The 13,788-nt window shown below is 37.2% G+C and overlaps 1 protein-coding gene across 1 annotated transcript; it reads left to right on the top strand.

The window, feature by feature from the left end:
- The first annotated feature begins 5,304 nt into the window (after nucleotides 1-5,304).
- Nucleotides 5,305-13,788, top strand: LOC103150326 (cortexin-3-like). Its single transcript, XM_007569899.2, has 2 exons — nucleotides 5,305-5,659; nucleotides 11,279-13,788. The coding sequence occupies exon 2, from the start codon at nucleotides 11,357-11,359 to the stop codon at nucleotides 11,606-11,608; it is 252 nt and encodes an 83-aa protein (XP_007569961.1). The 5' UTR covers nucleotides 5,305-5,659; nucleotides 11,279-11,356; the 3' UTR covers nucleotides 11,609-13,788.

Raw genomic sequence — 13,788 nt, 5'->3', positions numbered from 1 at the left:
GTTAAGAGAAAGTTTGAAGTTTTAGCCCTGACAACAGAATCTGAAACTGAAACTGCAGGTGTACGCCACAGATAAAACGTATTTTATTTTCTAGTTGCTCTGAGTCGGTGCCACAGCATCAGATGTGGCTCGGGTTGACATTTGGCACCCCCAGGCAGAGCGGATCAGTACCTGTGTCAAAATGATCCTCAGCCAGGTAGACACAAGCCAGGTACAATTTACAAAATAAAAGGATAACTCCCAGAACTGAGCTTCTGGGAAGGATTGAATGAGCAGCTTCCAACTGAAGGCTCCACAGTTTTTTGCCTGAAAGTTTTGGCGCTTCACTCACTGTTTCTTTTTCTTTCTTTTTTTTTTTGTATGATGTTATTCTGATGTTTTCTGATGGGGTGGAAGTTGCTCTGTAACCTGAACAACTTCTCATTACTGTTTCAACCTGATTATGAGTACCGTATTTTCCGCACTATAAGGCACACCGGATTATAAGGCGCACCTTCAATGAATGGCCTATTTTAAAACTTTTTTCATATATAAGGCGCACCGCATTATAAGGCGCATAGAATAGATGCTACAGTAGAGGCTGAAGTTACATTATGCATCCACTAGATGGAGCTGCACTAAACGGAATGTCAACAAAACAGTCCGACTCCGATAAGCGACTGGGCCGGGCCGTGGCCGGACGATGGTCACCCTTCTCTGTTCGCACACAGCATGTTCGTGGAGAACATGGTGCTAAATGACCAGCAGACGACCTGATTCTGGGTAGGTAGATAGGTCAGTAAAACTTTATTAATAGATTACAAGCCAGCGTTCTGACAACTATCCCAGCATGCACCGCACGCCTCTTCTTCTACGGTGAAAATGAAGTCCGGGGGCTGCTGACCGTAGTTGCTAGACCTGTTGTGGCTCAATATTGGTCCATAAGACGCACCGGATTATAAGGCGCACTGTCGGCTTTTGAGGAAATTAAAGGTTTTTAGGTGCGCCGTATAGTGCGGAAAATACGGTAATATATTACATGCACCAAACAGGCATACACAGTGTATCACAGTTCAATGCCTCGGAGGTTGGACAGCCCCAGATCAGCCCTGTTCATGGCTGAAAGTTACAACAATGGCCGTCCAAGCATCAGAACCGGAGCATGGACCTGTGGAAAAAGATGACCTGATCTAATAAATTATGTTTTCCTCTACATCATATGGATGATCCGTTGCTTAGAAACACATGACTGTAGGATGCAGTATAGGGAGAAAGTGAAGGGGAGGCAGTGTAATACCTTGGGCAATGTTCTTCTTGGAAACATTCATGTAGGTGTCCCTTTGACATGTACCACCTACCTAATTATTGCTGAAGATCATGTTCATCCTTTCACACAAATCTTATTCCCTGAAGGCTGCACCCTATTTTAACAGAATAGCACATCCTGCCACAAACCAGAAAGATAAATAATTACTTTAGAAGCACAGAAATGAATCTGTTAAGTGAGTGGTCATATTCTTATGCCTAATCCTAGCTAGTATATACACATATGAATATATATAATTTATTTCTAACTCAGTCTTTTAAAAATCAAGTGTTCTTATCAACAAAGTGAGAGAAATTTTCAATAAACAGAGAAAAAAAAGGCAACAACCACGATTAGTAGCATGCCTGCCAAGCCAACAATTATTTTTTAACAGTTAACATAATTAATTCCTTTGTGATAGGGCTGGGAAGTCATTGAATTAAAGATAAAACATCCCACATCTAGAAGGTTTTGAGCACAAAGGCAAAGTTAAACTGAAATAAACTTTCTGAGACAAAAAGTTTTATCTAAACTATCTCTAACACTCAAGAAAAACGACTTGTTTTAGTAAATGAATTGACTAAATTTAACTAGAGCAGCCAAAACATTCAAGGTCACCTTTGAAGGTGTGGAGTAAATTACTAGAAACTTTGATATGATAATAGATATAATAACATCATAGTTAAAATTTAAACATCAAGTCTTTGTATTTGCATCAGAGATGGCATTGTTTGTTTGGGAAAAACACTGAATAAATTAATACATTCTGATTAATCAGTTTGCATTTTGGACTCCCTTAGTGATGTAGAATAATTAGCATATCACTGCAACCTTTCACAGAACAAACGGTGACTATGGTAAGGAAACAAGACAACATTCAGTTTTTACTTTTAAATTGAATTAGGAGATCTGACATTTTTGCAATTATCATTATTTCAACTTTGATATTAATGTGATATCTACACAACAAGCTAACTATTCACGTAGCTTAATACATCATCTGTAAAAAAACAACAAAAAAAACAGTTGTCCAACTTATGCTTAAAGTTGTTACATCAACTAACATTATGGCTAGAAATATTCCACTGTAATTTTAGGCCAAGAAATAATCAAATATTTCCTCAGTTTTTGTTTGTGTTCTGTTTTCACTACATAAAGAAAAATAGATGTGTTTCACTTAGTGAGTGTCAGATGAGCCGATGAATAACTGTAGGTTCTGTGTAAAGTGATTAATGTGGAATTTTAAGGTTTATTGAAGTGTATTTGAATATTATTCATCATCAACTTCTGATTAAACTATTCCCCATTAAATTACTCCTTAAAATATTAAGCTTGAATTAACATTAATACTAGCCAGTCAGTTGCGATAAATGCCAAGGTGATTTCAGTATAAACATTAAATCAAGTGTGCCCACATGTAGTTCTTCATTAAGTCCACCAGGTGGAGATACAGTACCGCTGCTGAACACTGACAGTGGATTCCTGAATATTATAACCTCAAACTTTTTTCCAAACTCCACATCACGGTTAGTCTGCACTTCATGGACCAACGCTTCCTCCAAGGTCTCAGCGCTTTCTGTGCCCATCAGTGGGGCGCAGCTGAGTTAAAACAAAACTCAAATACTTTTTTATCTTTCCTTTCTTTTCTTTGTTCTTGTAAGCAAGACACAGACTAACTCCTCCCAACCTCCAAAATGTATGTAGAGGCTAATTTTATGTAGCAATAGATTTGAAATGTACACAGAAAGATCTTGTCATTTCAGGGTGTTTTTTTTTTTTTTTTTTTTTTTGGCAATTCATTCAACTTAACGTGTAAGAGCTCCCCAAGTCTGTTAGGAATAGTATGTATTGTATTGTTGTGATAGCAGAACCTTAGGGTCCTTGGTGGATTTTTAAAAAGAGCATTCAAAATGTTATCCTGTACAGGCCCTGCTTATCTGGCAGAAAACTTAGCAGCAACTAAATACCAGTAGCAACTGAAAACTAAAGACTGAAGACGAGAGCTGAGTCGGCACAGGACTTCTCAGTACAACTGTGTGCAACAATGACAACTTACAAATGACAAGGATCTGACAAAAGACAGAGACAACAGGTGGGCTTAAATACACAGGGAGTAATTAGGGAACTAGACACACCTGAGAAACAATTAGGGAGGAGACAGGACTCACAGGGAACAGGATCAAAATAAGACACAGAGAAACCTAAACTAAGCATACAGAGAACTCAGAAAAACCTAAATCCTGACATTTTTTCCATTAAGCACTACCACTGAATAAGAGGATAACTCTAAAAACGTTAGTTATCTAACTTTAAGAGCACACTTATTATTTTTTTTAAATAAACTTTTTTATCTGTGACAATCATTACACTGATAATTACTGTTAGATCAGGATGTTGCATTATAATTGCCAATTACTTACTACCAAACCAATGTTCCTTCAGCAGAGACGTCAGTTTTTCAGTCCGTGAGGATGTTCTTTACAGCTATCAAATCTATTTCCTCATGATTGTGAAAATAATAATGCCCAATTCAGTGAGTGGATTTTTTCTATTTCTGAAAAGCGTTGTGCTCATGTTGTGTGATCCTCTGGTGTAAAATAACATTCTACTGGGCTCTAATGCCAGTACAGACACCACAATATGGTGAAGTTGTCAGCAAATTTGATAAAATCGTCTGAGGATGGTGACGCATCAGTGAGAGTCTAGTGACTGTGCACAATAGGTTTTCCATGTGTTCTGCAATCCTGCCTCTTTTCAGGTCAGGCAGGTCACATTGAGCATAGCATGTTCTCGTTTCGCTCTTTTTTTGGTTGCCTAGTCTTGTTGCTAGGGTTGCAGCTTTATCCATGCAATTATTGTTCTCCAAGCTCCTCCAGCAATTGCTCATACAGCTAAAAAAAAAAAACAAGGTAGAGAAAAGCTAAAGCATATTCTATTATAAATTACAAGGTGCTACACATAAATCTATAGTTCCAACAGCATATTCAGAAGGTAACCTCGTTTACTTAGTTTCACTTATCTGTTTTAGAAAAAAAAATAAAACAGAACATTTAAAATTGCAGTTGCTTTGGAGATTATTTTTAACCTTTTGTACCAGCATCCTCAAAGTGTAGCTGCAACATTAACTTGTTTTTGGTTTCAGTTGTTTTAATCTTTGTAATTTCTCTAACTGAATGTAGGGATAAGTTAGCTCTAGTGGTTACTTTGTTAATTTATGGGGATATTTACATTCCAGGAAAACATAAAGTCATGGAGAAATAATTAGTTCCTATACACTCAAGCCTGCTAAAAGAAAAATATTGAAAGAATGCCAGAGGGAGCTGAATACTGGGATGATGTCAAGGTGGCCTTCCAACCTTAAATACTTAGTGCTCATCACCAAAATAACAGTAAAAATATGTAAAAACCTGGTCAGCAATTCCTAAAGTGGTTTGATATTGTAGACCAGTCAAGATGTTTCCATTGACTATTGAGAAGAGTAATGAAAACATTTAAGTGGGTCTGGGGATGAGAAATTTTTGCCACTGAATAAATGAAATCAAAATGTTGGTTGGAAATGTTTAGGCACAGTGAGTTGGTAGGACTGCTGCCTGGCAGCAAGAAAGTCCAGGGTTCAGATCCTGACCTGTTTTTTTTCTGCTCAGAATCTGCATGTTTTCCTTGTGCATTTATGGGGTCTCTCCTCCGGGTAGAGACCCCGGGTACTTCCTCTAATAGTCCATAAACACGACTGCTACATGTGTGTCTGGGTGTAACCCACCTCTCAGCCAATGATTGCTGGATATGGGCACCCTTATGCTCCAAGAGTAAGTACGTGTAGATAACAGAAGGATGAAACTGTCTAATTTCTTGTGTGAGCTTTTACTACTGTAGTAGCATAGTAATGCATCTATTTTTTTTTTACACATCTGTGTTAATGTATGTGTGTGGAACTGCACAATATCATACATCTCCCATTGAGTTTAACCATGACCACACCTTTAACTTATCCACTTGCAACATCCATACCCTACCTGGAGGATTGCTATGGCAACAGGTTTCCAGTAGCGACAGGGTACTTCCGTGACCATGTTACTGTGGCGATGAGCGGCGCGTCAGGAGAGAGAGGGGCGTGAAAAAAAACACAAAAAAAACATCGCGGAGCAGTGAAGGGTGAGGTCTGCCGGGCTCAGTCAGCATAGACAGAAAAATAAAAACATACCCAGAGTCGGGCTTTGTTTTCTGCCATGAACTGAGGAGCCCCGCGGTCAGCCGGGACGCATCTGCTCGCTACTGCCTCTTGTTTAGGTGAAGGAAGCTGAAGGATACCGTCGCATCCACCGGAATGGAGACCTGCCGCTGACGGAGACTGTGGAGCTCCCCTGATAACAACAGGTTAGTGTTTGGACTCGGTCACTTTCTCCTGCATCTCCTACAGCTTCTACTGATACTGGAGGCATTTCAACGCGGTTTATCACCAAAAAATAGCAGATTTAAAGTGTGGCAGGTTTACCGGTGGCAGGAAAAGAAACGGAATTTGGACACGTTTCTAATTGCATGCACGTGCAGAGCGAGGAGCCCCGCTCTGCTGAAGCCGAAGGTGGTTTAATATTTTACAGCTGGATTATTACAACATGCTCGTAGATAAATAAAGAGCATTTTTGGCAATATTTAAATGGCGACATCACTATGCTGAGATTCTTGGAGATTTCTGCGCTGAATCAGTAAATCGGTGGGTGTGTCTACCTATTATCACACTTATGTTCCTTAAATTTAGATGTTTTAACAGCAAATTAGACCCCATTAGTATGAAAACGTTTGTTACTTTTATTTTTGGCTATTATTGGTGTCCCGTTAAGTCATTCTATGTGTTCATATTTGTCTTTGCATTTTTTGACAAAAAACAAAAAATAAAAAACCAATAAAACAAGACACGCAGCCATTTGAATGAAATTAGCCTATTCTTTTATAAATATAATATAAAACAATATGCATAAATGCTTTAAATCAGCATCGCAATGTATAAATGCAAAGTCTACTGAGAATAAAATTGTAATTTTAGTATATTATTAAAAATTAATATACCATGTCTGTTCATTTTTTTTAGTAGATTAATGATAAAAGACAAACAGAAATGACTTTTCTCAAAGCTTAGTGATTCTATTATCCTTTTCGTTTCCCCCTACACAAACGCCTTTTGAATTCTTTATAACCTTATTTATGGCAAACACAGACAGCGCCTGCAGCTTACATCAAGATTCCAAAAATAACCTGCTTGTTTTTCTAAATTTAGCTCCGTATTTCTGTCACATTGAGTCTAGACTAACATTTTTACCAGTCCTTGATTTGCTATTGAACTAAAATAACTCATCTTGGTGAATTGTTTCGAAAACCTGACATATAGTGTATTTGAATCTCTTTCATCCTGTGACTATTTTGGAAAATAGTCACATGAAGCATTTGCTGATGAGCAGAGACAGATAACGCTCCCCTTTTCAGACGTTTTCTCTCTTTTTTGAATTGTCACTGGGAGCTTAACCATTTGTTTACCCCCAAAAAAATGCCGTCAAGAAATGATCCCAAACTCGAAGTACTTAGTCATGGAGTCACTGATCAAATAAATGCTGCAAGGCTTTGAAGTGAATTACATAACCTTGTAACAAATAGCTGACTGGTTTCTGGCCTAAAGTGATAATACTCTGTAACCTGTCTGTGTCATTGGAGGACAAACCGATGATAATATGACAGTAAACACTGATGGAATACCAACTGGCGAATGGAAAACTACCTTGTTACTCACCATTTTTTCCTCAGTGACAGCAATGAATCTCTGTAGTCCAATATCATTTTTGAGCTTTAAGTGTGATGGATTACAGGCTGCTGATCAGTGAGGCAGGGCTGGGATTTTCTCAATCTGTGTCTCTCTTGTGAGTTGCAACCATCACCATCACCTTCACCCCCCCCCCGCTAAGGCAGGAGGAGACAGCTCCTCTTGTCACTTTGAGTTGTCTCATAACACATTCAGCGCTTCTCCCAAGTGATTGTCAGTGTCTGAGACAGCTCTTCATGCTTACTGAAGCATGTCCAAAGGACACAACCTAAAATAAAAAAAGGGGAAAAAAGATGGGAATTTTGGTTATGTAAACGTTACCCAGAAACATCTATACTGGCATGACATATCTCAAAACGACATGGAGGAGAAAAAGATCTAAGGATGTCACACTATATAATTAAACCCAACCAAAAACATTTTATTGTCATTTTATTCTTACAATCCTGAAACACCTCAACTGAATCCTTTATAGCTCAGCTTTGAGCTCTGCAACTTCACAATCTGATGCCTTGACATTAGCTTGTGTCACTTTAAGAGGCTCTTGTTCTTTCCGACACTCTGCCTTCGTACGTCTTCACAACTTTGCCTTTCCATTATGTCATTTACAATCATTCTGAGTTGAACTGAGAAAAAGTTTCTAAATGAGTTCAGCAGATGCACAGTTTCACCAGCTGTTTGCTAATTGCTGCTGCCACTAGTCTGGAGGAGCTTTGTGTAATTAGGTGGTATGACAAGTGTTTAGGCTTCCTACCACCACAGATTCAAAACAAATTCTCAAACATGCATGAAAGAATCAAAGTTTAGGTAACAAAATTCTATCATATCAATCATACAGCTAAGAAAAATTATTTTACATAATACCTCTTTCTATAAAGAACTACCAAAAAATTAAACAAACAAAATTGTTTATCATTATCATAATTTACCAGTCAGATACTAGATAATAAGCAATAAATAATAATAATAATAATAAAACTTATATATTTGGGTATTCCCTTACAAGGTTTTAATAAACAGTGTTTACAGATTCTCTTGCTTTACAGATAAATTCTGTTTTCAGCAACATTTTCTCTCCCGGGCCATTTTCTCAGATAGAGAAACAGCATCAAATGGAGCCACTTACTGTTTTAAAATTGATTGAATTACCCCGCATCGCCCATAGAAAAGGAAAACAGCTGTCTTCTCGTCAAAGTTTTTGTTTGACCCCATGCTGTTTGAACAAATGATTCACACAGCCGCCTGCCAAAATCACTAGGAGAAAAGAAATGTTGCGCTTGCCGTTACACCCACTTCTAGGCTTCAAGGTCAGTAGCAGTATACATAATCTAACCACATAAAAAGTGATTCTACATTATTATTCACATTGACTAAATATAAAAAAATCTACATAACCTCCAGGTGTAAAGTTAAACTAATGCAAAAATGACTCACAAATGCATTACTTTTAATATTCAGTAGAAATCATCCTCTGTGGTCTTCAAAAACAAAATACAAGCAACCTTACATCCGCTATATTAATTCATATCTAATTTAAAGTTGTATTACGGTGAAATCAGTAATTTTTCTTTACCCATGTCTATCTTCTGATTAGCAGTCAAATACAGTCTGGGTCGGTGGTTATGTAACAATATAAATGATGGATGTACCCCTTCATTTAAATCTGTAACTGATGCAGAAGAGGCTTAAAGGGATAATTTATTTTTTTTCATTGGACTTGTTTGAAGTGCTCGTGATTGGGCGTATGAGCCCAGGAGCAGTCAGAGCCGTCTCAGTTTGGATAAGAACAGAGGATTTGCAGTGATGAAACCAAGTGAGCAGTTCCTCAGAGTGAAAAACAGCTTGAACTTCTAAAATGTCACGGCTGTAAGAGAGAAAGGATAACACTTCCATACAATGCAGAACTGGTTTCTTTCTATAACTATGATAAAGAACTAGAGTTTTAACATGGCAAATGTTGTACTAACCACAAATATAAATGTTGAAGTTTTCACTCACTTTCATTTTCATATCTTAAAAAAATTTAAAATCAATCACAAATGACCTGAATAAAACATTTTATTTATTTAGATAAAACATTATCCAAAAAATTCCAATGTGAAAAGTAAATCCACCCGAAACCTAAACACAGGTTGTGTTATCCTTGGCAGCTAAAACAGTTTTTAAGTGTTTATGAATCTTTCACATCCCTTTACAGAACCTTTGGCCCAATTGCCATTACTGAATTGTTTTAAATGAGCAACATAGGTTGAAGTATTAAGTTTCTGTTTAATGCCACAACATCTCAAGAGGATTTAAGTCCAGATTTTAACTTATTATAACCACTCAGTTTGTGTTTTTATCATTTAGAAGTGGACTTACTGTGTGTTGCAGACCTTTGTCCTGCTGCTTGAACTTAAAGTAATAAATTGAATTTCCTTCAGAATATTTTGATACAGAGCAGAAATCATGGTTCTACTGTGGGACTTTGTGTAGGTTCTGAAGCATCAAATTATCACCTGATTGTTAACCTGTTTAGGTCCTTTTCCTGAACGGACCTAAATTTTTGGAAGGTGGGTGACCTTCCACAAAGGTTACTCACCTCCCAAAAAGTAACCAACAGAATACTTTCCTAAAAGTCTTGGACTTCATCAAGATTTCTTGTTGCTCATTGTGAACCCAGCCTTCATGTTCTTGTTAGTCGTGGTTTTCGCCTTTGAACATTCATCATAAACATTCAAAGACATTTATGATGCCTTCAAACTGAGTCAAGTGACCCCTGAAGTTGGAGTAATATTAAACTGTCCTTAGATCAGGGCATGGCTTGCTTTTTGAAATATTTTAACCAACTTTATGTTGTCATACAGTCTTTTTAAGTTATTTCTTAATTCAGAAAAAGTGGCTGTAAACCTCCCTTTATGTGGTTAATAACATTTAACTCCTCTTTGCAAAAACCGAGTTAAATGTTAACTCAGTTTTTAAACTGGTTATTGACATTATTCTGTCAATAGCCACATAAGTGACTGAATAATACAGTTATTCAGGAAGGTGATGTTTTTTTTCACTGCAGTTTTTCTCCCTTACATATGTGTGTCATTCTTTAAACTAATCAAGCTTACTAGGATATATAATCCAATTAAACATTTCCTTCAACTATCAACCTTATCACATATGAGTCATTCTATAATTGGAGATACATTTGATGTTCAGAGTCATTATTTTTGGCCTGCTTTCTTGAAATGTTTTCATTTTTTTTAATCTTAAAAAATTATTGATTATTTGTATGGATCACAACATGTCACTGTTCATAACATTAATATAATTACATTTAAACATGTTTTATATAGTTCCATAAACATAACTACTTGTTGTTCGAGATGGTCATGGCTTTTTATCCCCATTTTTGAAAATGATGGAAAAACAGATTTTTCAGGATTTTTTTTTTTTTTTTTTTTGTCTACAAAATAAATCTAAAGTTAAAGCAAAATGTCATTATTTCATCAGTAAAGGCAGAGAAAGAGGCACTGCTACTAAACAAACATTAGTATGGTAGCCCAAAGTCAAGTTTTGTGATAAAAGTTGCAGTAAATGAGCCAAAACCCATTAAAGATTTATATATCTATATTAGGTTTGCAGTATTTGACTCTGCAACTGTTCACTGCATCTGCTTGGTAATCTGTCCTTCATCCTCCTGCTGTAAACCTATCTGGAATCATGCTTCATTGATGCAACCTTGTCTGGGGAGAAATTCATTTTTCCTCATACCTGCCTATGCTCAAAAATAAATGTTTCTCCCGAATTTAAATTGCTGCTGCAGATATGCTGCATATCAGAGTAACTCACAGAGGACAGGGCGGAAAACGTTCACAATATCAAGCTGCATAATGATGCCAGTGACTTATCTACCTCCAGACCACATTGCCTCCAATAAATGTTGCATAACTAAAACTCCACATTGACAATTCAAACCCCCAGAGCTATTTAGATTTTTATGCTGAGTTGTTGTTATTCACTGATTAGGCTTTGTGGCTGGAGTTCCAAAAATAGACTCATCCAGGAGCAAATTCATTCTGGCCTGAGACTCTTTATGTCCATTTGTAAAGTCTGGGAGCTTATTTTTGCTTCTTTTTTTCTGGTTTTACTTGTTCAGCTGTCAAATTTCCAGGGACAGAATCTCTAACCTATCCATTTGGGTTTTCTCACAGGTTTTAACCCGTTGAGCTCAAATTTCACTCAGAAATCTTTCAACAAACGACAAAGCGCTGGAGCCGAGACGGTCAAGCATGGATGTGCCCAGGATGGCCGAGGGCCTCTTCAGCAGCACGCTGTCCTCGTCGGGAGGTGGCCACCATGTCCCCTCCTACCTGACGTTGGAGCAGAAGGCTGCCTTTGTCTTTGTGCTGCTGCTCTTCATCTTCCTGGCACTGCTCATCGTACGTTGCTTCCGCATCCTGCTCGATCCTTACCGCAGCATGCCCTCATCCAACTGGACAGACCACACTGAAAAGGACACCTTTGATTACCGCATTGTCTGAGGAGCCCAAACAAAATTAGACTGGATTGATACTTACAAAGCACTGCTGCCCTACGTTTGAATGACTGCTGATTCACTTGGAAAATTGACATTTTTCTGAAAAATTCTCCGAAGGTTCCAATTGATTATGAGATCAGTGATTGGTTGTGAAAAGAGTTTAACAGCTTCTCTCTGCCAAATAAGAAAGTTCTCAGTTATCACCGGATCCATAGTTTGAAGCGAATCTGTCAACCCGCACACTAAGATGATGAATAAGAACTCTTAAAGGTTCACTAGAAATAGGGACTCAATTTCTGAAACTAAGAGGCAAGTTGCCTTTGAATCGTTAAAACAAAGACTTTGGATTTTACTTAAACTTGTACTTTAAAGACTTGACTCGGACTTGGTTTAGGACTTACCTGAAACAACGTTTATCTCATGTAATTAGGATGAAAGTAGCCTATCAAGTGTAGATCAGCTGAATGTTTTCAACTTTGAAATTAAATATGAATCCATAGTTTTAATGGGGGAAAGACTCTATCCTATGAATTTTCAAAGTACATTTTTTTTAACATGTTGAATTTAATATTGCGGAAAAAATGTGAAATGTTCAAGGATAATGATTTGAATTCATAACTTAAAGAAGTTCTGTGTCTTAGGCAGATGGTTGCCATGGATCCAGTCAGAAAATTTCACTTTTAGTCATTATAAAATTAAGACTTGGCTCAGACTTGACCCACATGACTGATTTAGAAAAAAAAAAATAACTCGTGAACATCTCTATGGTTCACAATCGTTTTTCTCCGCCATCCGTTCTTTTGTGGACTACCTCACTCCTCCGTCTCATGTCTGAAGGTGTTTCCTCACAGTTCACACAGGGTCCAGTGTTTTTTGATATACAAGCCAGATAAATGGTGGCAGTGTTTACATCTGATCACATCTTAGAATTTTTATGGATAATGTAGACAATCAGTGTTTAAAGTAGTTTAGAAAAATGCAGTGTGACTTGTTTGGGTTGTTGAGGTCATTTTTTTTAAGAGTATTTTCTTAATTTGCAAAGAGGTCCAGAAGACTTTGTGTGATATGATCCATTCTGAGAGTAATCTGATTGCCTTATATCTTTATTAGATATATAAAAGTAATATATATATATATATATATATATATATATATATAGGGTCATAAAGCAGGTGTCACAATCAGAAAGAAGACATTTTTGGTTGAAAAGCTCCCTTTAATGCTTTGGAACGAATTGAACAGTCAGACGCCAGCAATGAGTTACTTACTGTTATGTGTGTGTGTGATAGGAAGAAAAAATTAACCTGTATGTGTCCCTTCAGAGTTTCATCGAGTTTAGATGTAAACAACCAACAGAGGTGTTGAAGTAAAAAAGAAAAAGAAAAAAACATTTACTGTGCTGTAATGTGTGCCTAACTTAAAATATGTTCTAGGGAAAAGAGAGAAAATGGGTTAATATTTTTTATTTATTTATTTATTTTTATGTGTGTCTGTGTTTATGAGTGGATGCATTTGTGTGTGACGGCCATTAAAAAAAATCTAAACAGCATTTTACTGCCTGCAGTTGGTATATTGACAGTTGGTATGCCAGATCTGCAGTGTTGATGTTGAAGATGATGAAGCATTTTCACATCCAACCCTTTACAAACTAATGTTGTGGCTCTTCCTTTGGGCAACTTTTCAACTGTGCGCCTTATAGTGTAGATTGTTTACAGTATCGTAGGTAGCAAACACACTGGAGACTTTATTGCAACAGTGTCTTTGCTCTTCACAGATGTCATATAACTTGTTAAAAAAATGACTGGAAAAAAAACTTTAAAAATCTCTGATCTTGTCCCTGGTTGGACACAAAGTGAGCTGTGATCCTTTTGATGAAATGTGATGTTCTCGTGGTTTGCTGTGGCCTTTTACTGCAAAATGCAGATGTTGCAATGTTGTGCTGAGGTGAGTTTCTCTGACTCTCTCTCTCTTTTGTTTTTGTTTTGTTTGTTTTTTTCCCTTGCACGTATATTCTGCAGAGTATGTCCATGCATGATAAATGGTGAAGTGCTTTAATCCTGATGTTGTAGTTGTGGGTCAGTTGCTCAAGCAGCCTTTTTTCTGTCTGTTCTGGAGCCTTTTGTTTCGATCTGTTTCTTTGCCTTGAGCTGCTCTTCTTTTTGTAATAAAAATGATCAGAGTCCA

The sequence above is a fragment of the Poecilia formosa genome, unplaced genomic scaffold, assembly GCF_000485575.1.
Source record: "Poecilia formosa unplaced genomic scaffold, Poecilia_formosa-5.1.2 Scaffold250, whole genome shotgun sequence".
Lineage (NCBI taxonomy): Eukaryota > Metazoa > Chordata > Actinopteri > Cyprinodontiformes > Poeciliidae > Poecilia > Poecilia formosa.
This window is presented reverse-complemented; position numbering and strand designations above follow the sequence as displayed.